Source organism: Coregonus lavaretus (genome assembly GCF_964263955.1).
Source record: "Coregonus lavaretus genome assembly, chromosome: 32".
NCBI lineage: Eukaryota > Metazoa > Chordata > Actinopteri > Salmoniformes > Salmonidae > Coregonus > Coregonus lavaretus.
The window spans coordinates 13725811-13748958 of record NC_140019.1 but is presented as its reverse complement, the minus strand read 5'-3'; the positions used below and the strand labels follow the sequence as shown (position 1 = coordinate 13748958).

At 42.8% G+C, this 23148-nt stretch overlaps 1 protein-coding gene across 2 annotated transcripts in view; it reads left to right on the top strand.

Moving 5' to 3' along the window:
• LOC311107359 (fibroblast growth factor 13-like) overlaps window positions 1–23148 on the top strand; it is a gene marked incomplete at its 5' end in the record, with an annotated part of 174854 nt that overhangs the window by 60943 nt on the left and 90763 nt on the right. The window contains one exon of one of the 2 annotated variants that reach the window (XM_084149842.1): window positions 18594–18726. The exons of the other annotated variant lie outside the window; for it this stretch is intronic. Within the exon in view, the coding sequence (XP_084005968.1) occupies window positions 18594–18726 (133 nt within the window). Of the gene's footprint in view, window positions 1–18593; window positions 18727–23148 lie in introns of those variants that run through there. 2 annotated transcript variants of the gene reach the window in all.

Genomic DNA, 23148 nt, shown 5'->3' with positions numbered 1-23148 from the left:
GTGTTGTTACCTACCCTTACCACCTGGGGGCGGCCCGTCAGGAAGTCCAGGATCCAGTTGCAGAGGGAGGTGTTTAGTCCCAGGATCCTTAGCTTAGTGATGAGCTTAGAGGGCACTATGGTGTTGAATGCTGAGCTGTAGTCAATGAATAGCATTCTCACGTAGGTGTTCCTCTTGTCCAGGTGGGAAAGGGCAGTGTGGAGTGCGATAGAGATTGCATCATCTGTGGATCTGTTGGGGCGGTATGCAAATTGGAGTGGGTCTAGGGTTTCTGGGATTATGCTGTTGATGTGAGCCATGGCCAGATGGCTCTCTAGCGTCCGTCAGTGCAGATAGTTCAGGTACCATTAACTGACTATTTAGCCATCTGGCTATTTAGCAGTCTTACGGCTTGGAGGTAGACGCTGTCTCAGAGCCTGTTGTTCCTAGAGACGATGCTCCGTTTGCAGGACGGTAGCAGAGTGAACAGTCTATGGCTTGGGTGGCTGGAGTCTTTGGCAATTTTCCTGGGCCTTCCTCGGAGACCGCCTGATATAGAGGTCCTGGATGGCAGGGAGCTCGGCCCCAGTGATGTACTGGGCTGTCCGCACCAACCTCTGTAGCGCTTTGCGGTCATACCTAGCGGTGATGCAGCCAGTCAAGAGGCTCTCTATGGTGCAGCTGTATATCTTTTTGAAGATCCGAGGGCCCATGCCAAATCTTATCAGCCTCCTGATGGGGAAGAGGCGCTGCTGTGACCTCTTCATGACTGTGCGGGTGTGTATGGACCATGTTAAGTCCTTAGTGACGTGGACTCCAAGGAACTTAAAGCTCTCGACCCTCTCCACAACAACCCCATTGATGTGGATGGGGGAGTGCTCGCCCCTCTTTCTCCTATAGTCCACGATCAGTGCCTTGGTCTTACTGTCGTTGAGGGAGAGGTTGTTGTCCTGGCCACACTGCTAAGTCTCTGACCTCCTCCATGTACGCTGAATCACCGCCGTCTGTGATCAGACCTACCACTGTCGTGTCGTCAGCAAACGTGATGATGGTGTTGGAGTCGTGAGTGGCCAGGCAGTCGTTGGTGAACAGGAAGTACAGGAGGGGACTTAGCACACACACCTGAGGGGCCCCCGTGTTGAAGGTCAGTGTGGCGGAGGTGTTGTTGCCTACCCTCATCACCTGGGGGTAATTTCCACAGCTGGCTATTTCAAAGTCCAGGATCCAGTTGCAGAAGGAGGGGTTCAGTCCCAGGGTCCCTAACTTGGTGATGAACTTGAAGGGGACTATGGTGTTAAACGCTGAGCTGTAGTCTACGAATGGCATTCTCACATAGTTATTTCCCCTCTTGTCCAGGTGGGATAGGGCAGTGTGAAGTGCAATTGAGATTGTGTCATCTGTGTCATCCACCTTTCTCCTATATTGTCCTTTTGCATGTTTGATGTGTCTTCAGAGTTCGTAGCGGGCTTTCTTCTCTCTGTTCTTTATAAGATATCAGGGCAGTAAACTAACTTGATTAAAGAATCAAGAGTGTCTTGCTTTGATGTCCCATCTGGGGATGTGGTCTGGTTGGCTCAAGGTTGAGGTGGACTGGACATTAGTCTGTATAGAGTTCCTGCCAAAAACCCTCTGATGAGTGGGTTAGTGCAGACAGGGAGGAGCAGGAGGAAATGGCCAGTGATTGAAGAGAGAATTGCCCAATTAGCACTGATATGGCAGTATGTGGTAGTAACCGTAATCAAAGGAGATCATTGGCTATACTGTATATCCCTCCCTTTCTCTGAAAGGAATACAATTCCATGTTTCCTGACATCGTCACATTAACTTATAGAGATGGATGGTGGTGAAATGGGCCTGTGCACCTAGCTATTCTGTGGGCCAGAGATCAGTAAGTCCACTGAGCCTGGTGACAGGTCAGGAGAGGATGGGACAGGGTGAAGGCCAGCCACAGCTGCAAACAGCACATTGAGGAGCACCATTTTAGATAAATAGATGTTATTAGTCTCTGGATACATTTGTTTGCAGTGTTAAAGTTAATTTTCCAGCAATTTTACATATTTTGCTATGGGGTGTAGAGAAAGTGTTGCAGTTTTAAATCAAATTGTCTGCAATTCTTCACATTTTGCCATGACTTATGCCATGTTCATATGACTTATGCCATGTTCATATGACTTATGCCATGTTTCAATCTGGCTTTAGACTCAACCATTCTACTACTACAGCATTAGTGAAACTTACTAATGATATAAATTCTTCATCTGCCAAGGCCAACTAACTGGTGCCATCTTTATTGATTTATCAAAAGCATTTGATTTAGTTGATCCTTCTTACTAGGAAAACTTCAAAACATTGGTTTCACTAACAGATCACTAAACTGGTTTCATCCCTATTTTAGCAAATCACAACTTCTTGGACTCAGTAGAGGTGTACCTCAAGGCTCAGTATTGGACCCCCTTCTTTTCTCTGTATTCATAAATGAATTGCCTCTAATTTGTCAGAATACACACGTTCACTTATACACTGATGATACAGTGCTCTATACATCAGGCTCAAATATTTTGCAGATACAAGCAACACTCCAAGATGATTTTAACACTTTACAGAAAAAATTCTTGCAAATAATTTGGTTTTAAATCAAACAAAGTCCTATATCATGCTCTTTGGTACACGACAAAGAATAAACTCCACAGCTAGCAATTTCAAAATTCATGCAAGTGATGGAACAATGCCTGAAAGTGTTGATTGTTGGAAATATCCGGGTTTGAGGATAGATTCTGAATGATCTTTTGGAAAACATTTTGATTATATTAGAAAAACAATTAACTATAAGCTTGAGTTACTATACAGGTCTAATAATTGTTTTACTGTATCCATTAAAAATACCTTAGTAACCAAACTGCTGCTTCCTATCCTAGACTATGGTGACATCATCTATCAAAATACAACCAAGACCTTAGATGTAATTTAGATGTACATTTATAACAATCTTTGTGGAGTCATTCTTGGATGCCATTATGGAAGCCATTAAGAATCACTCAATTGTCTGTCACTCCCAAACAGAAGACAACTGCATTGGTACCAATTTATTTTTAAATGTATCAACTTACATTTCCCTGTATATATTAACCTCTACGGATCGGTGTCCCGTATACGGGACGGTTGAGCTAACGTGCGCTAATGTGATTTGCATGACTGTTGTAAGTAACAGCAAACTTTCCAGGACATAGACATGTCTTATATGGGCAGAAAGCTTAAATTCTTGTTAATCTAACTGCACTGTCCAATTTACAGTAGCTATTACAGTGAAAAAATACCATGCTATTGTTTGAGGAGAGTGCACAACAACAAAAAACGTATCACGGCAACTGGTTTGATACATTCACCTCTGAAGGTAAATAATGTACTTACATTCAGTAATCTTGCTCTGATTTGTCATCCTGAGGGTCCCAGAGATAAAATGTAGCATAGTTTTGTTTGATAAAATCCAAATGTAGGAACTGGGATCTACAGTTTGAACCCCTGCTGTCTCTGGCTCCACACCCACCCCGCCCGGCCATCTAGATGTGTGAAAGTTAGTGTATAAGCTAATGATCCATCATGTATGACATTCCTGGGAGTGTGTAAACTTACATTCTGTATGTTTTTGTATGTTATCTACAGTTATGTACTTGAAAATGTATCAATTGACCAATTCGGCACATTTGGGCAGACTTGATACAAAATAGTCCAGTATTGCAACGCTTCACAGGGTCAATCTGAAACTTTGCACACACACTGCTAAAACTGCAATATTATATTGTGGCCTTTCTCTTGCATTTAAAAGATGATTAAAAAAAGCATGTTTTTTTGGTTTGTATTTTCTTTTACCAGATCTAATGTGTTATATTCTCCTACATTAATTTGACATTCCACAAACGTCTAAGTGTTTCCTTTCAAATGGTATCAAGAATATGCATATCCTTGCTTCAGGTCCTGAACTACAGGCAGTTAGATTTGGGTATGTCATTTTGGGCGAAAATTAAGAGGTTAAGGAACATCTAACTTTACAAGACTCACACTACTACTTTCAACAACAGCAGCAATAAAAACACCATGTAAATACGTATGAATATATTATAAGTACTTTGTTTTATTAGTTGTATTAGTAGTTGTAGCAGTAGTTCTTATTAGTTGTATTAGTAGTTGTAGCAGTAGTTTTTATTAGTTGTAGCAGTAGTTGTAGCAGTAGTTTTTATTAGTTGTAGGCCTATTAGTAGTTGAACAACTTTTTTATGCTCTTAATGTACTTAAAAAAATAATATAATTATTATTATGATTTCATTTATTATTATTATTATTATTATTATTATTATTACAGCAGTTTCCATTTAAATCTTCTTGTTTGTTTAGTTTTTCTTAATTTGGACACTTTTGAAAACGATATGGTGCACCTCAAGAGAGATGGAGGTCAGGGCCCCTGAGCACATGCCCTGCATGTCCGGTCGGATGATTAGGCCTACTACAAGGGTTAGATAGCTGGCTAGACTACCTTACCTAGCAATACCTTACCTAAAAATGTTATCTGACATATATTAATTGAGTGCCTGACATAACAAGTGAAAAACTGCTGATGCACTACCATATTTTGAAACTGCACCTTGTGCGTTCTACTTTTCTAACTCTCAACAGTAAGTTGAGACCCCGACTGAGCTCCTTACGTGCAGCACATAGTCTGTGTATAGGAAGAGGCGGCTCTGGCCTCTCCTCTACATTTGCTGTTACACATTAATTTATGAAGCAGTAATAGAGCCGTGTAGTATGTGGATCCAATATTTGATTTATACACCAGGCAATCACCAATGATTGATTGTTTTTTTTCTGTGGTGTCATGTTTGCTCTGCATTTGGAGCATGTTAAGTGTTCTGTACCTCAGTTAATTGGTTTCATTAATACTCCATCTGCCTGCTAGCTGTTAGCTCTAGCTGTTAGCAGAGGTTATTAGCGGTAGCTGTTAGCGCTAGCTGTTAGCTGAGCCAGATTGTTAGCCTTAATGACACAGCTTTCTCTCTTTGTAATCTGAGCCTCTACTCCCAGATGACAGACGATGTGTTATAACCTGAATTAAAAATGGATTAAATAGATGTACTTTCTCACCAATCTACACACAATACCCCATAATGACAAAGTGAAAGCATTTTTAAAGAAATGTTAGCAAATTTATTGAAAAAGAAATGCAGAAATATCTAATTGACATAAGTATTCACACTCTTTTACTATGACACTCCAAATTGAGCTCAGGTGCATCCAATCTCCTTTGATCATCCTTGAGATGTCACTACAACTTGATTGGAGTCCACCTTTGGCCAATTCAATTGTTTGGACATGATTTAGAAAGAGACACACCTGTCTATGTAAGGTCCCACAGTTGACAGTGCATGTCAGAGCAGAAACGATACCATGAAGTCTAAGGATCTCTGAGATGAGGCATACACTGAGTATACCAAACATTAGAAACACCTTGAGTTCAATATTTTGTCTTGCCCATTCACCCTCTGAATGGCACACATACACAATCCATGTCTCAATTGTCTCAAGGCTTAAAAATCCTTCTTTAACCTGTCTCCTTTCCTTCATCTACACTGATTGAGGTGGATTTCTACAAGTGACATCAATAAGGAATCATAGCTTTCACCTGGATTCACCTGGTCAGTCTATGTCATGGAAAGAGCGTCCTTAATATTAATGTTTTGTACTGTCAGTGTGTATCTGAGGTAGGGTATAAAACACTTTCTAGAGTGTTGAAAGTTTCCAAGTGTACAGTGGTATCCATCATTGGGAAATTGAAAACATATGGAACTACCCAGAGTCTGCCTAGAGCTGGCCATCCGACCAAACTGACATACTCTACCAGTCAAAATGTTGGACACACCTACTCATTCAAGGGTTTGTCTTTATTTTATTTTTAAATTACATTGAAGAATAATAGTGAAAACATCAAAACTATGAAATAACACATATGGAATCATGTAGTAACCAAAAAAGTGTTAAACAAATTCTTCAAATAGCCACTCTTTGCCTTGATGACAGCTTTGTACACTATTGGCATTCTCTCAAACAGCTTCATGAGGTAGTCACCCGGAATGCATGTCAATTAACAGGTGTGCCTTCTTAAAAGTTAATCTGTGGAATTTCTTTCCTTTTTAATGGATTTGAGCCAAACAGTTGTGTTGTGACAATACAGGGGGGGTATACAGAAGATAGCCCTATTTGGTAAAAGACCAAGTCCATATTATGGCAAGATCAGCTCAAATAAGCAAAGAGAAACGACAGTCCATCATTACTTTAAGACATGAAGGTCAGTCAATACTGAAAATACTGAGAATTTTGAAAGTTTCTTCAAGTGCAGTTGCAAAAATCATAAAGCGCTATGATGAAACTGGCTCTCATGAGGACCGCCACAGGAATGGAAGACCCAGAGTTACCTCTGCTGCAGAGGATAAATTCATTAGAGTTACCAGCCTCAGAAATTGCAGCCCAAATAAATGCTTCACAGAGTTCAAGTAACAGACACATCTCAGCATCAACTGTTCAGAGGGGACTGTGTGAATCAGGTCTTCATGGTCGATTTGCTGCAAAGAAACCACTACTAAAGGACACAAATAATAAGAAGAGACCTGCTTGGGCCAAGAAACACAAGCAATGGACATTAGACCAGTGGAAATCTGTCCTTTGGTCTGGAGTCCAAATTGGAGATTTTTGGTTCCAACCGCTGTGTCTTTGTAAGACGCGGCGTGGGTGAACGGATGATCTCCGCATGTGTGGTTCCCACCGTAAAGCATAGAGGAGGAGGTGTGATGGTGTGGGGGTGCTTTGCTGGTGACACTGGCTGTGATTTATTTAGAATTCAAGGCATACTTAACCAGCATGGCTACCACAGCATTCTGCAGCGATACGCCATCCCATCTGGTTTGGGCTTAGTGGGACTATCATTTGTTTTTCAACAGGACAATGACCCAACACACCTCCAGGCTGTGTAAGGGCTATTTTACCAAGAAGGAGAGTGATGGAGTACTGCATCAGATGACCTGGCCTCCACAATCCCCTGACCTCAACCTAATTGAGATGGTTTGGGATGAGTCGGACGGCAGAGTGAAGGAAAAGCAGCCAACAAGTGCTCAGCATATGTGGGAACTCTTTCAAGACTGTTGGAAAAGTATTTCAGGTGAAGCTGGTTGAGAGAATGCCAAGAGTGTGCAAAGCTGTCATCAAGGCAAAGGGTGGCTATTTGAAGAATCTTAAATATTTTTACAATTTTTTTGGTTACTACATGATTCCATATGTGTTATTTCATAGTTTTGATGTCTTCACTATGATCCTACATTCTAGATAATCGTAAAAATAAAGAAAAACCCTTGAATGAGTAGGTGTGTCCAAACTTTTGACTGGTATTGTAGATAGTGACTGAGATATTTCTGTATTTCATTTTCAATAAATATGCTACAATTTCTTAAAACATGTTTTCACTTTGTCATTATGTAGTATTGTGTGTAGATGGGTGTGAGTGAGAAATTCAGGCTGTAACAACAAAATGTAGCATAAGTCAAGGGGTCGGAATGCTTTCTGAATGCACTGTACATACTTGAAATTGTGTGTGTGCGTGCGTGCATGTGTGTGTGTTTGGTTGTGTGTCAACTACATTGTGTTATTTCTCCTCCAGGACTGGGTCATCCATCTATAACTGACTGATTGAGTCTTCCAGTTCAGTAACAAAGCAGTAATAGTGATGGGTTCACTCAGACAGACAGCTCATTCTCTGGGTAATAGAAACACTTGATTACAGAACTGCTACAGTTAGGAATCACACACTTACCTTCCACCTGGCTCTCACTATAAGGGAATACACATTCCCTAGTGTGAATGTGTCAGAGAGGAAGAGTGTTCATGCGTGTATGTATGTGTGTGTGTTTGTCAGAGAAAGAGAGAGAGTGGGAGAAAGAGAGGAGTGGATGTGTGCGTGTGAGTATGCGTGTGCATAAATGGTGTGTGTTTGTGTCGTGCCTCTGGTGCAGCACTGAGGTAGGTAGGTGGGCAAGTGTGGTATGTAATCACAGCGTGTGTGTAATTCCTCCTGGGCCTCAGAGAGCTGAGCTGAGAAGAGAGGAAGCCCCTCTGAGATGGAGGTGTGAGAGAGAGAGAGAGAGAGAGAGAGAGAGAGAGAGAGAGAGAGAGAGAGAGAGAGAGAGAGAGAGAGAGAGAGCAGCAAGATTTGTGACCTGTTGCCACAAGAAAAGGGCAACCAGTGAAGAACAAACACCATTGTAAATTAAACCCATATTTATGTTTATTTATTTTGTCATTTGTACTTTAACTATTTGCACATTGTTACAACACTGTATATAGACATAATATGACATTTGAAATGTCTTTATTCTTTTGGAACTTCTGAATGTAATGTTTACTGTTCATATTTATTGTTTTTTTTTTCACTTTTGTTTACCATCTGCTTGCTTTGGCAATGTTAACATACGTTTCCCATGCCAATAAAGCCCTTAAATTGAATTGGAATTGAATTGAATTGAGAGAGAGAGACAGAGACAGAGAGAGAGAGCGAGAGAGAGAGACAGAGCACGAGAGAGAGAGACAGAGACACAGACAGAGGGAGACACACATACAGAGAGAGACACACAGACAGACACACAGAGAGAGAGACAGAGAGACAGAGAGAGAGAGACAGAGAGAGAGACACAGACAGAGAGAGAAACAGAGACAGAGAGACACACAGACAGAGAGACAGAGAGAGAGACAGAGAGCGAGAGACAGACAGAGAGAGACACAGAGACACAGAGAGAGAGACACACACAGACAGAGACACACAGACAGACAGAGAGACAGAGAGAAAGTGAGAGACAGAGAGAGAGCGAGAGAGAGAGAGAGAGAGAGAGAGAGAGAGAGAGAGAGGGCTGTGAAAAAATAAGTGGGAAATGAATGTAAATACAGTCGGTTTCATTCCTTCACATATCAATACCTCTTGTACACAATGACAGATATAAGATGAAATCCGAGCCCTAAGCCCTATATCACACATTATTGTCAATCACAGTCCCGTAGGGATTCAATATACAGTAGGCTTCTCTATCACTTAGCTGGCCTATTCAATATAGATCACATTATATTTCATCATCCTCCACTGTCTCACCCAGTCTCTGTGTTACAGACCTAATGATTAGTTAAGCAGCTAACGCCCTATTGGAGTAATACTGTATGCTCTCAAATCATGTTTACTGCTGGCTGTCAGCTGTTAATTGTGCTGAATGTGATCTTTAGCATTATTAAATTTTAACGGTGGTGTGTGTTTGTTCACGGTCTGCTCTGGATCCTACTAGCCACAGCGCTTTTGAACCTACGCAATGGGCTGTGAGTGAGTGCTAGCTAGTGCTAATGCCTGTACCATGCCTTTATCTGTGTGTTCATGTGTGAATAATATGTGTTATGTGTGATTGTGTGTGTGTTCATGTGTGAATATTCGTGTTTGGCGCCCCGCTCTGTTTTCACCTACGCTGCACTGCACCAGTTTAGAACCAATTCAGTTTTACCTTTGAACTCTGATTTATAGTGTAGCAGCCCACCTACCTGTATGTCATGTAAAATATCAACAATCCCACTTTTCCCTAGGCATGAAGAGCCATGTTGGAGACATGTGGTCAGCAGGTGCCATTGAATCACACCGTAAACCAGCTCAGTGCACATCAGACCATTAGCCCAGCCATAGAGAGACTATGACTAAACACACTATTCCCAGTCATTCACACCTCGTTGATCTGGCCCATAGAAGTTGTATTGAGCTGGAGAGGTTATGCAGTGTGTGACTGAGTAAATCAATTCTCCCCATCCATACTACTGTACTGGATGTCCCAAAGGCTATAGGGTGATGTCGACCCTCCTTAGTGCCAGCTAGAGCTAACCACAGATTTCTATCTGTTCACTCCCACTTCAGTAGGTTAGTCAGATTTGTTGATATAGTATTTATTCAGAGGTCCTGACACTCCTCAGTGAGAGAGGTATTTTAAACGTGAAGGAGGAGACGACAACCTTTTGATATTTACTGTTTAAGTACCTCTCCTCCCACACCACCCATACAACGCTTTGATACTTGTGTATCATCATGTGTTACAGCAGCACCTCTTTTGTATTCTAGTAGTGTGGCATAGTAGTGAGCCTGTGGTTAGATTCTGTCTTTTATTGGTATTTAATGTATACATTTTGTTTGATTCCTTTGATTAGGTTTCTGTGTGTATTGTGCAGTGTGAACAGAGTTATATACAGTATTTTTCTGAATGGCTGTGTGTGTACGTGTGTGTGTGTATCGGGTTGCACTCAGCACTGATATACAGTACCATACACTCTCCCCGCACTCGGCCTCCAATCGCTGTGAAGAGGTAGGGGCACAGTGAACGAGTGGACAGGGGGAGGGGGGGGGGGACAGCCAGGCAATAAGAGACACAGCCGATGACGAGAGACACCAGATGATAGTCATTAGTGTGTTCTCCTCTCCCGGCCCAGTCCAGACCTCAGGACAGGCATAGCAACACATCCATCCTCATGAGCTACTGAGAGGTGGATTCATCAACACATTTGTTTGGCCCCAAATAGACTTTCTACATTGATTTTCTCTCTCTCTTTTTTCCATGGCATATTTTCAAGATGGCTTCCAGCCTCTGCCTTACATGGATTTCGACTTCCATTAGAAAACGATATGAAGAAAAAATAGGGTGTTTCTGGGGTGAAATACAGGACTGTTTTGGAAATGTAAACTATTTGTTAGAGTATTTGTTAGTATCTGACAACCAGACAGCATATTTTAGAGACCTGATGTCACCTAAACTCCTTTTAGTCATCCACTAAAACCAAGTTGGCAACTCCATTGTGCCTCCATTTCTTAATGTCAGCAGCATATGATTGGGGCATATGATATCCAAATATATAGATTACACTTTATTGACTGACTTTATTGACTGACAATGGGCTGGTTTCTCGGACACTGATTTAGCCTGGTCCTGGCCTTAAAAGCTATTAAGATTTTATATTGAGCACGCTTTCCTAGTCCATTATTCGGCTTAATCTGGCACCAGGAAACTGTCCCTTTGTGTAATATAAACACAATCCTATTGTTGCGTGGTGTCAGAGGTCTCTCATCAGGAGCAGAGGAACAGAGGAACCAGAATGACTCCCAGAGTGGCTCCCAGGACACCAACCCTCCTACAGTGGGGAAAAAAAGTATTTAGTCAGCCACCAATTGTGCAAGTTCTCCCACTTAAAAAGATGAGAGAGGCCTGTAATTTTCATCATAGGTACATGTCAACTATGACAGACAAATTGAGGGGAAAAAATCCAGAAAATCACATTGTAGGATTTTTAATGAATTTATTTGCAAATGATGGTGGAAAATAAGTATTTGGTCACCTACAAACAAGCAAGATTTCTGGCTCTCACAGACCTGTAACTTCTTTTTTAAGAGGCTCCTCTGTCCTCCAATCGTTACCTGTATTAATGGCACCTGTTTGAACTTGTTATCAGTATAAAAGACACCTGTCCACAACCTCAAACAGTCACACTCCAAACTCCACTATGGCCAAGACGAAAGAGCTGTCAAAGGACACCAGAAACTAAATTGTAGACCTGCACCAGGCTGGGAAGACTGAATCTGCAATAGGTAAGCAGCTTGGTTTGAAGAAATCAACTGTGGGAGCAATTATTAGGAAATGGAAGACATACAAGACCACTGATAATCTCCCTCGATCTGGGGCTCCACGCAAGATCTCACCCCGTGGGGTCAAAATGATCACAAGAACGGTGAGCAAAAATCCCAGAACCACACGGGGGGACCTAGTGAATGACCTGCAGAGAGCTGGGACCAAAGTAACAAAGCCTACCATCAGTAACACACTACGCCGCCAGGGACTCAAATCATGCAGTGCCAGACGTGTTCCCCTGCTTAAGCCAGTACATGTTCAGGCCCGTCTGAAGTTTGCTAGAGTGCATTTGGATGATCCAAAAGAGGATTGGGAGAATGTCATATGGTCAGATGAAACCAAAATATAACTTTTTGGTAAAAACCCAACTCGTCGTGTTTGGAGGGCAAAGAATGCTGAGTTGCATCCAAAGAACACCATACCTACTGTGAAGCATGGGGGTGGAAACATCATGCTTTGGGACTGTTTTTCTGCAAAGGGACCAGGACGACTGATCCGTGTAAAGGAAAGAATGAATGGGGCCATGTATCGTGAGATTTTGAGTGAAAACCTCCTTCCATCAGCAAGGGCATTGAAGATGAAATGTGGCTGGGTCTTTCAGCATGACAATGATCCCAAACACACCGCCCGGGCAACGAAGGAGTGGCTTCGTAAGAAGCATTTCAAGGTCCTGGAGTGGCCTAGCCAGTCTCCAGATCTCAACCCCATAGAAAATCATTGGAGGGAGTTGAAAGTCCGTGTTGCCCAGCGACAGCCCCAAAACATCACTGCTCTAGAGGAGATCTGCATGGAGGAATGGGCCATAATACCAGCAACAGTGTGTGAAAACTTTGTGAAGACTTACAGAAAACGTTTGACCTGTGTCATTGCCAACAAAGGGTATATAACAAAGTATTGAGAAACTTTTGTTATTGACCAAATACTTATTTTCCACCATAATTTGCAAATAAATTCATAAAAAATCCTACAATGTGATTTTCTGGATTTTTTTTCCTCATTTTGTCTGTCATAGTTGACGTGTACCTATGATGAAAATTACATGCCTCTCTCATCTTTTTAAGTGGGAGAACTTGCAGAATTGGTGGCTGACTAAATACTTTTTTTCCCCACTGTATGTCTTCCTGGAAACTGAGATTAAACCACAATCCAATTCAGCTAGTCTTTATGTCATGTTTTTACTGTGAGGTTGCTCTGGGACATGGAAAGGCAGTATCTCTCATCTCGATAAAGCTTAGTCAGAGCTAGTTGTTTTTACTTGTTTCTTCAGATATTCACAAAAACCTTCGATCTGACAGTCAGTTTACAGTGGCTAGCAGCTTAGCTCTGCAGTTCAGTCATTCTCTGTGCTGCCCTTTCATTGCTCTCTCACAGCCCTCTCTAATGCCAGCCCACACAGCTGTACACAATGCCACGCACGCTCTTTCTTTGTGGGTTCTTGTGTGTGAGTGTGTGTGTGTGTGTGTGTGTGTGTGGGCATGCATGTGTGTGTGTTTGACGACGGCCGTTCCAGGAAGCGTGCTCACTCGGAGGAGCAGGCGGGGTTGTAAACAGAAACACCACCCAGGGCCTTCTTTGATGGGCTGTGACTCACAGAGGTGTGAGGGGTGGAGTGTAATTGTGTGTGGGTGCACGCAGGAGTGTGAGTGGTTATGAGTGTGTGTGTGTGTGTCCTTATGAGAAAGGGTAAGGGGCGTCCTACAGGTTCAGCCTGGGGTTTGTGTGGTGTTCATGGTTTCAGGGCCAGCAGCAGAGTGGGAGCATGTTATGGCTGTACAGTAGGATAGTCATGCAATATGTTATTGTTACAGTGGTTGACCCTGGGGTTATGTTACGCCCCACGTTCTGTATTGTTCAGTTGACGCTATAATTAAATGAGTACAGTTAGCTCTGACACCTGTAGTTGCTTCTATCCTTCAAACTTAACACAGCAGAGTGGGAGGTTGGGGGTGTGGGCCGTGGTGGGGGCCATGGTGTAATCAAAGCACATCATCCTCTATTTACTCTCTCGATGAGTAAATATAACAAGATGGCTGAACCCCTCTGACTGAAAGAGTCCCTGTAGATTCATAGCCCCTTTATACAGTGTAGATTGACTTAAATTAATTACTTTCCTGTGGAAAAGCGTTAGTGGGAATGGTTTAATTCTGTCCACTACATCATATGACCTCTGTGGTAATGGAATGAGACTGAGAAAGTTTCAGCACAAAATTTCCCTAGCCATAGGAAAGCACGAGCAAGCATTCTTTTTTTTAAAGACATTTGTTAATTTTCTTGTGTTTATATTAGAGATAGCAGTTGTGTACAATAATTACTATTACTTTGCTCTGACTTGATATTCATTGATATTCAAACAGTGATTGATATTCACATTAAAGTGACTGAGCTGTGAATATCCATAAAAATATGTATTCTGTCCCAAAGGGGCTCATAGTTAGCTTGTGCTCCTAATTCACTGAGATGAATACTGACATCATTGACAACTCGATGGAGGAAGAGGATGTATTTTAATCGCTTTTGAGGGTTACTTTAAGTCATTTCTACACTTATCCGGTGATGAATCGATATGCAATGCCAATATTCAATAAATAGACAGAGGATCTGAGAGATAGTGGGCCTCAACGAAAGTTGATGCAGAGACAGATGGCAATGGGGCGTAATTGATCATAATCCCGTTTTTGTCTGGTTTGTTGATCTACTTTTTGTTTTTACAATTTATTTGGAAACGAAGACATCCCCTAAAACCTCGATACCCCGGTGTAGACTCTTGTATAGGCTACAAATTACTATGCTAGTGACTAAAACGTGAAGTTTTCCAGCATTTTTGTTCGGAAATGCGCCAGGTTAAAGGCCGACCAACATGAGCATGCGTTACAGTAATTACAGAGTTTGACCAAAGGTGTTTGTCTATGTCACGGCACTTTATGTCAAGTGGGCCTCACGCTCCCATTGTCTGGGCCTAGTCCCTTGAGTGCGACGTCAGAACAACAATGTTGAAACTGGACTTTGAAAGTTAGAGGACAATACAGTCTTGAGAAATAATAGTTGACTAATTAAATCTACATTCGATGTGCACCTCTGCATCCAAACTAATCACAAAACGGCTTAACGGAAAATATAGGCCTACTATAACCTAACGAAGACGCATGGACTATTACTTTGGGAACATTGGTTTATTGGCCTGTATAATTTACAACTAAAACCCGCTAAATACAACTCTAATCCTTTGGCAGGATAAATTACTGTTTGAAATGTGTTTGCCAGATAGATGAGTTGTTGCAGCATCCCTGCATGGCCTGAGTTGCATCGCTGCAGCCTTTGGAGAGATACTTTTCACAATAGTCATATTCTTCACTGTTATTTTTCTACAAGTGACAGATTCGGCTTGTTTTGAACACCTACAAATAATTTTACATCATAGATTGTTCCCATGATGGTAGTCTACATGCATAAGACATGAAAGAGTGCATACCCTTAAGGCGCTAGGATAGCCTATATGAAAAATGTGTGGACTCTAACTGTAAGTCGCTCTGGATAAGAGCGTCAGCTAAATGACTAAAATGTAAATGTAAAATGTAATGAATCTGCTGACTAGAGTTAGGGAGGATTGGTACAGGGCGATCATGTGACTCCAGGGAGCTACTTTACTCCTATTGGATAGAGTTGTGGAGAGAGAGAGGGAGAAAGAGAGGATGAAAGACCCAGAATAAAATATGCAAGCTCATTCTCTCTCTGCTTCAAAGAAAACCTCAAGTTCACCTCAGCTCACTGTCGCCAAGGTGACCCGACACAACCAAAATACAACTATGCAGAAATCATGAGACGGAGCCAAACTAAAAATATTGCATCCCAACAGACAATGGCATTCAACCACTTGTATTTACACAATGAGGACAGGCTATTTTAGTAACAGGTACCTGCGGCTACAGACCTATCTCTTTGCTTAATTCTGATTCTAATTTTAGAGAGTAACGATTTCTTGCCAGACTATGGAAAATGCTTGACTCCCTTCCTGTTTGATGGATAAGAACTCTTGACTTGAGTAAATTGTCCAAATTGCGAGCTACCACTTGTAAATTGCTCATGCCCACTCCCCAGGTCTTCCCCTGGCCCCCGTCATCTCTCAATTGTATTGCTGCTGATGAGATGGCAGTTAGCAGGGTCATTAATAACCACGGGGAAGGAATTTGGCATCCTGAAACTTTTCTGGAAGATTCTTGGCTCTCTCTCAAAGCGAGATGAGACAAGCTCATTCTCTCCTTTCTTTCTTTCTTTCTTTCTTTCTTTCTTTCTTTCTTTCTTTCTTTCTTTCTTTCTTTCTTTCTTTCTTTCTTTCTTTCTTTCTTTCTTTCTTTCTTTCTTTCTTTCTTTCTTTCTTTCTTTCTTTCTTTCTTTCTTTCTTTCTTTCTTTCTTTCTTTCTTTCTTTCTTTCTCTCTCTCCCATCGTACATGGGCCAGTGGAGCTCAACCCAGCGCAGATAAGATGAGAGAGGGAGAGATAAAGCAGAGTGCATTAGTACATGTGCTAGTGAGCAGTGTGAAGTTTGACCCTGGTCTGCAGCATGACGTGACCGGCACCCAGCAGTGGCTGCTAGCTGTCTGTGAAGAGGATGAGTGTTCTTCTAGAGGGCCACTTCACAACACTGTCACTCCTCACAGATAGACAGGGGGAGGGGAGTCCACTGTGCACTGAGAGATCCCTTATCAGGGCCTCAAAAGAGCAATAAGATCTTCAAGATACAATAAACCACATTTTTTATTTGAATTCCAAAAGCAAAGTCTACATCTATAAACGTGAATGATTGGACAGAATGATCTGAGCAAGATGGACGTTTTTCCCCCAAAAGAGGTCAAGTTTCAGAATGGGTGCCTTAGAACTCCTCAGTGTCTTTTGTCTACCCAAAACACCATGAAAGTTTCAACTCTGTTGCTTTCTTCTGTTTTCTCTTCTGCAGTTTTAGTGCTGCCTAGTCATGAAACCAGCATCTTGGGTTGAGGATTTAGGTGTAAGTAGTTGGCAGTGGTCTCCACTAAGACAAAGGCATGTAGGCCTAGTTTCTGGAGAAAAATAGGGTAGTGGTGATAAATTGGTCTGCTAATGGACCCCCGAGTCACTGTACTGTGTGTGTGTGATGGGAATGGGGTGTCTGTTGAGTCAACTACTCTGCCTAAACTACTCTCTTTCTGTCTAATTGTGAATCTGTATAAATGTAGTATACAGTATAAACACTTATGTTATTACAGTTATAAGGGATATGATTTCATTTAATTTATTAGGATCCCGATCTTACTGGGGTTTGACAAATGCTCAAAAAGAGAGACACTCATTAGCTGCAGCTATTAACTAAAGTCAACCTTTATGTTGTCTTCAGTTTAGTCTGTGTGCCCTTGTTCAGAGTCAAGCAAAATGCTGGAGTAAAGACTAATTGCTCACTATTTCTGTATGGCAGAGCTCTTTGTGTGAGCTATGTGCACTACCTCCTAATTGTATTTCTGTTCTTCTAAAATAATAGAAAAGTGTGAGTGCCCCCCTATTCCTCACTGCAATGAATTGGTCCCATAGGAAAAGTGTTCCTTGAGTGTGTGCACAGGCGCGTGTCGGCATGCATGCGTATCGAGCTCTCCAGATGGAGGGTTAATTGCTGGAAGGAGGGAGAGAGTGTGCTCATTGGCAACAGAACCAGGAGCATGTTGACAGTTCTATATATACTTCATTCAGGTTTTACTTTTAATAACTGAGCAGAGAGAGGAGAGAAGATGAGACTTTATCACTGAGCCAGTATACCACAGAGGACTTCTGGATGTCAGCCTAAAATCATACCACAGACTGACAATAGATTATAATGACTAAACCCAGACTTCATTTAGACTCCGTTTCCTCTGGGGGAAAGTAGCTTGTGAGGCTGGCCGTGTAGAGGAAGTGGATCAGTAGGCCCCTCCTGCCTGTACAAGTGGATCAGTAGGCCCCTCCTGCCTGTCCAAGTGGATATATGCAGTTAAGAGATGGATGGAGGATGGTGACTAAGGCATTCATGTGGAGGAGAAGAGAAATGTGATGTAGTCATCTTGCGAGGTCACTTACAATGTGTCTGACCCTTTAGACATGTCCCCATGAACATCAGACAGGCCTATAGCAGTACACTGAAAACAAATACAGTTGATGCCATCATTTCTTCATAGAATTCATAATATGCACTGTAATAATATCATCTCTGCATGTGTGATTCCATGAAAACATTCTCGACCACCACACTCTGCTTGGGTGGTCTGGGACCTGCGCATGCCTTTTCATTTGCTTGCCTTCCGTTAAAAAGGGCACCATCTGGTTGGGGTCAGCAGCACCCCAATCTGACCTTAGATCTGCTGGTATTACCTTGCAGATTGTAGACTGCAGTCTGCGCGCATGCCTTGCTTTACTCAACCTCTCACACTAGAATGATTTTATAATGACCACACTGCTACATTTACATGATAATGTTTAGCTTCCATTTGTCTCTGTATCTGTTTGCCCCATACTCCTCCTCCCTTAGATTTTCCTCTTTCTTTCCCTCCCTCCCTCTCTTGGTGTTACTTGAGTGGTATTTTTGAAAGTTGTTGAGTGATCTTGATGTTCTATCTCTCTTTCTGTCTCTCTCTCTACCCTCCTCTTGCTCCCCCTCCTTCTAACCCGGTCTCTCTTCCTCTGTTTGTAGTAGGCTATGTTGTGTTATAGTAGTTCTTTAGTGGTTGCTGATGTATTGTTGTTGCCGTCTTCTCTTTTGCCTTTGTTTCGTCCCTGCGTTGTTCTTCTGTCTGTGTTGTGGTGAGCGCTCCCCTAACCTCAGTTCATTCTGTTGTGGCATCACCGCAGTCCAGGATGACGCTGCTCCAGGTACCCAGGAGTACATTATGTTGCGGCAGGATTCCATCCATTCATCAGCGGATTTAAGGAGTAAAGGGTCCCCCTTTCGTGCTAAGTGTCACGAAATCTTCTGCTGCCCGCTGAAGCAAGTGGTCAACAAAGAGAGCTCAGAGCCTGAAGGTTTGTCTGCACCCCCTCCTTGTTTTTTTTGCTGATGCTTTTTTTTTTTGCCTTTTCCCCTCTCTCTCTCTCTCTCTCTCTCTCTCTCTCTCTCTCTCTCTCTCTCTCTCTCTCTCTCTCTCTCTCTCTCTCTCTCTCTCTCTCTCTCTCTCTCTCTCTCATATTCTGTCTGAACTGATAGTTCTCCCCTCCTACTCAAAACTAAGTTTTGTGTGTGTGCGTGTGTGGGTGCCTGTGTGTCTTATGCTTGCCTGTGGAGCACATCCCACCCAAACCCCTTCCAACCATCAGGCTTGGGTCATTGTCACCCAGAGGCGCATGCTCCAGCCAAAATAAACAAATAATAAAAACCCCTGAAGGGTTATAGAATGATGCAGCTGCTGTCCACCATACTTTAGCGTTTCTATTTCAACCACTTGGCTTCATAAAATAACAAGCTTGCAACTTGTGCTACAGCCCTATCCCTCTGTCCGTATAGCACATTCACATTAGGTTCATATTAGGATGATGCTAGTACGTTATTGGCATGCGCCCCACCCATTAATTAACTGTCCGTCTCCCCCCTCCTCATGTTCCCCTGGTTTTTAGTCTGGCTGGCTTTAGACCTGTCCATCTCTTTCACCTAGTCCCCCTCTATTTTTCCTTCTTCCCATCTCTCCTCCCGCTCGCTGCCCCTCCCCCTTTCTCTACCTGCCTTTCTCCTCCCCCCTCTCTCCCCTCCCCCACTCCCCTCCCCCACTCTCTCTCTCTATCCCCTTCCCTGGCACTTGCAGACACATGAGGGTTTGGTTTGCCTGTGTATAGTCATGCTCATTGGGGAGAGGGGTAGACACTGTACAGTAACGTTAGTGTGCTCTAAGCACCTGCATGCTGATGCATTGTGCATGTATGCTTACTACTAGGGGTTGATTGTTCCATCTATTGCCTGAGGCTTGTGCCATGTTCATCAATAGAGTACTAAGATTGCAAAATATGAAGGTGCCTTCCTTTTCAGACTTCCAGACAGCTTGGTAAGCAAGTTGATTCCCTATGGGTTATAGTACATTTGCAGTGTAAGCTGGCTTGTCATGTGGTCTCACAGCTACATGATAATCACCGGTTGAATCAGATGTGTGGGCTGCTCTTGAACATAGAGCATATTGTACATATATTCACTTGGTGCATTATAATATATGTTATTATATGTTATTCTGTGTGAGAGAGAGAGAGAGAGAGAGAGAGAGAGAGAGAGAGAGAGAGAGAGAGAGAGAGAGAGAGAGAGAGAGAGAGAGAGAGAGAGAGAGAGAGAAAGAGAGAGAGAGAGAGAGAGAGAGAGAGAGAGAGAGAGAGAGAGAGAGAGAGAGAGAGAGAGAGAGAGAGAGAGAGAGATAGATAGATAGATAGATAGATAAGAACTACAGATCTATTATTCAGTTTGGCTGTAACTCCACTGTGACGTGACTGAATTTACAAAGGAAGGAGGGGAGATAGACTGCTGCCTTATGTAACCTATTAGCTGGGGTGTCATTAACATTTAATGGACTGATGTGATGTGATGTGGTCTGTGGCGGTGCTATGGCCCTATGTTCAGTACAGAGAACCCTCCCAGGCATCACCCTCCAAGTATAACAAACAGCTGCCTCTCTCAGGAGCACTGTCTGGACATACAGTGCTGGAGTGGTACTACATATTTAACAAAAAGGGTTCTATATAGTACCAGAAAGGGTTATTTGGCTTGTAACGATAGCAGAACCTTTTTGGTGACATATAGAATCCTCTTTTAAAAGGTTCTATAAAGAACCATGCTCTGAAGGTTCTACAGTATATAAAGGGTTCTATGAGTGATTATGGTTCTACATAGAACCATCACCCTTATGAACAAACCCTTGAATAACCCTCTGTTGTAGTAACTCTGTGTGTATTATTGCCAGTGGTACAGGAATAGGGTCTGTCATTCAGGGAAATGAGAAACTCAATATACAGTAGGATCACTGTTTGCTGCCAAAGACCATGTTGTTTTATAAGTAAGCTTCAATAAAATATAATGATAACAGTGAGCGAACAGACATTTGCCAGCTTGTCTTGTCCAGCTCCTGTTGTACATTTGGATGTTTGTAATCACTCTCCTCTTACTGACTATGGAGAACACATGGGATGGGGACATGTGTAATGTACTGTAGATGTGAGGTTACAGTAAATTATAGGGGACACTCGGTTGTTCTTTAATCTCTGCCACACTCACATCAGTACTATCTCTGCTGCACTCACATCAGTACTATCTCTGCTGCTCTCACATCAGTACTATCTCTGCTGCTCTCACATCAGTACTATCTCTGCTGCACTCACATCAGTACTATCTCTGCTGCTCTCACATCAGTACTATCTCTGCTGCTCTCACATCAGTACTATCTCTGCTGTATTCACATCAGTACTATCTCTGCTGCACTCACATCAGTTCTATCTCTGCTGCACTCACATTAGTATTATCTCTGCTGCACTCACATCAGTACTATCTCTACTAGTCACCTAATCCCACTGTGATCCCCATCACAACGCTGCATTACACAGACTTGCTTCACAGAACAACACATCAGTAGCCTGTATCACATCTGCTGCACTATCAGACTCTATCAGACTCCCCAAGGGCATGAGATCAGAGGGATATACAGTACCCACAGGGTCAGGCAGGGAGGCAGCCACTCTCCCCTAGCCCCAGTCCCCGAGACCCCTCGCCCATAAAGCCCTCGTCGACACAAGCTGTCTATTTGTCAAGCCGTCTGTCTGTCAAGCCGTCTGTCTGTCTCCTATCTCCTTTCTTTTCATTATTTCCCCCTACTTGTCTCTCTCTCTCTCTCTCTCTCTCTCTCTCTCTCTGTCTGTCTGTCTGTCTCTCTCTGTGTCTCTCTGTCTCTCTCTCTCTCTCTCTCTCTCTGTCTCTCTCTGTCTCCCTCTCTCTCTCTCTCTCTCTCACTCTCTCTCTCTCTCTCTCTCTCTCTCTCTCTCTCTCTCTCTCTCTCTCTCTCTCTCTCTCTCTATCCTGGGTCAATCTCTTATCTCCTTCTCCTTCTCCCCATCCTATATTCTCTTTCCCTCTCTCCATCTCTCCCTCTATTTCTCTCCTTCCTTCTGTTTCTCCACTCTAGATGAAAAGTCTTGCCCAGGGGGCTGATCTGTGTACACATCCCATCCATAATTCAGTGGCTTTGTGTTGATCCTCCCCAACTCCACGCTAAAGTCAATACAAACCCTATACCAGGGATCCCCAACTGGCAGCCCGCAGGTGGTTTTATTTGGCCCCCCATGTTTTCTGAGCAATAAATAAATAAATAAATGTAATAATGTTCCCAAGTATTCCCACGCATAAAAGAGAGACGTGATCGTATAGGTTTGAAATGATTATGTTTTAGTCAAATATTAGATCTGTTTGGGCTTCTTGCGGTCAATTTGCAGTCTACAAATGATTTGTAATGATGTTTTGGCCCTCCGACCATCTACTCAAGAAGAAATCGGCCCGCGGCTGAATCTAGTTGATGATCCCTGCCCTATACAGACCCAAACCGGGCTCCTCTCTTCTCCTGTTATTTATCGGCTATACTATAGAATTTATGGAGCACTCAGCAGGCTGTTCATAGAAGCCAGTAAACATGACGAGTCCATGTCATAACTCTGTCACTGTGTTCTATTGCCCTTGTCACTGCCATGTCGTCCTCCTTAATCCCATTAATCACCTCTCCCAGTCTTTGTCCCCCCCCCCCCCTTTTCCTCATGTGACCAACGAGGTGAATATTGTATCTGTATCTGTAGAGTACAGAGCAGTATGTGTTAGGGAGGCAGAATCCCATACTACTTTACATTCAAACATATTCTGGCCTGTCAGTTACTGTAAGTGTCTTATTGACAAACTAATCTGTCAGTGGAGCACTGAGCCATGGAGATGGAGACAGAGACACAACAAGCGCTAACACACTCATCTTTTCCTTCACCAGCCCCCACCCAGCTATCCAAATGTGTAATGCATTACTGCCATTCGCAAGACTGACGACATACAGTAATTGCATTTCACGAGGACAGTGTGTGTGTGTGTGTGTGTCATAACTGTGTATCCCACCATGCCTTTCCCTGTGTCCCGTTCGTTCCCCAGCTACAATGTTGACAAGAGCCAAACAAAAATGCCCCTGGAAGCGCGAGCACACACACGCAAACGCACACATTCCGACAACACCGCATGTTAACATTCTTTCTCTCTCTGCGAAAGCAGCTCTTTGTGTGCAGAGCATGAATAAATGATGTTTATGATAGTGTGTGTTTGGGCCCTGCAGGAGAGGCAGGCTGTGCTGTGGTGGAGGTAGCCAGCTAACATTGTCTCAATGTCACATCAACACTGACTTAATAAGGGGGCTGACATGTGTTGTGACTGGGATATTACATGACCTCCTCAGTGCA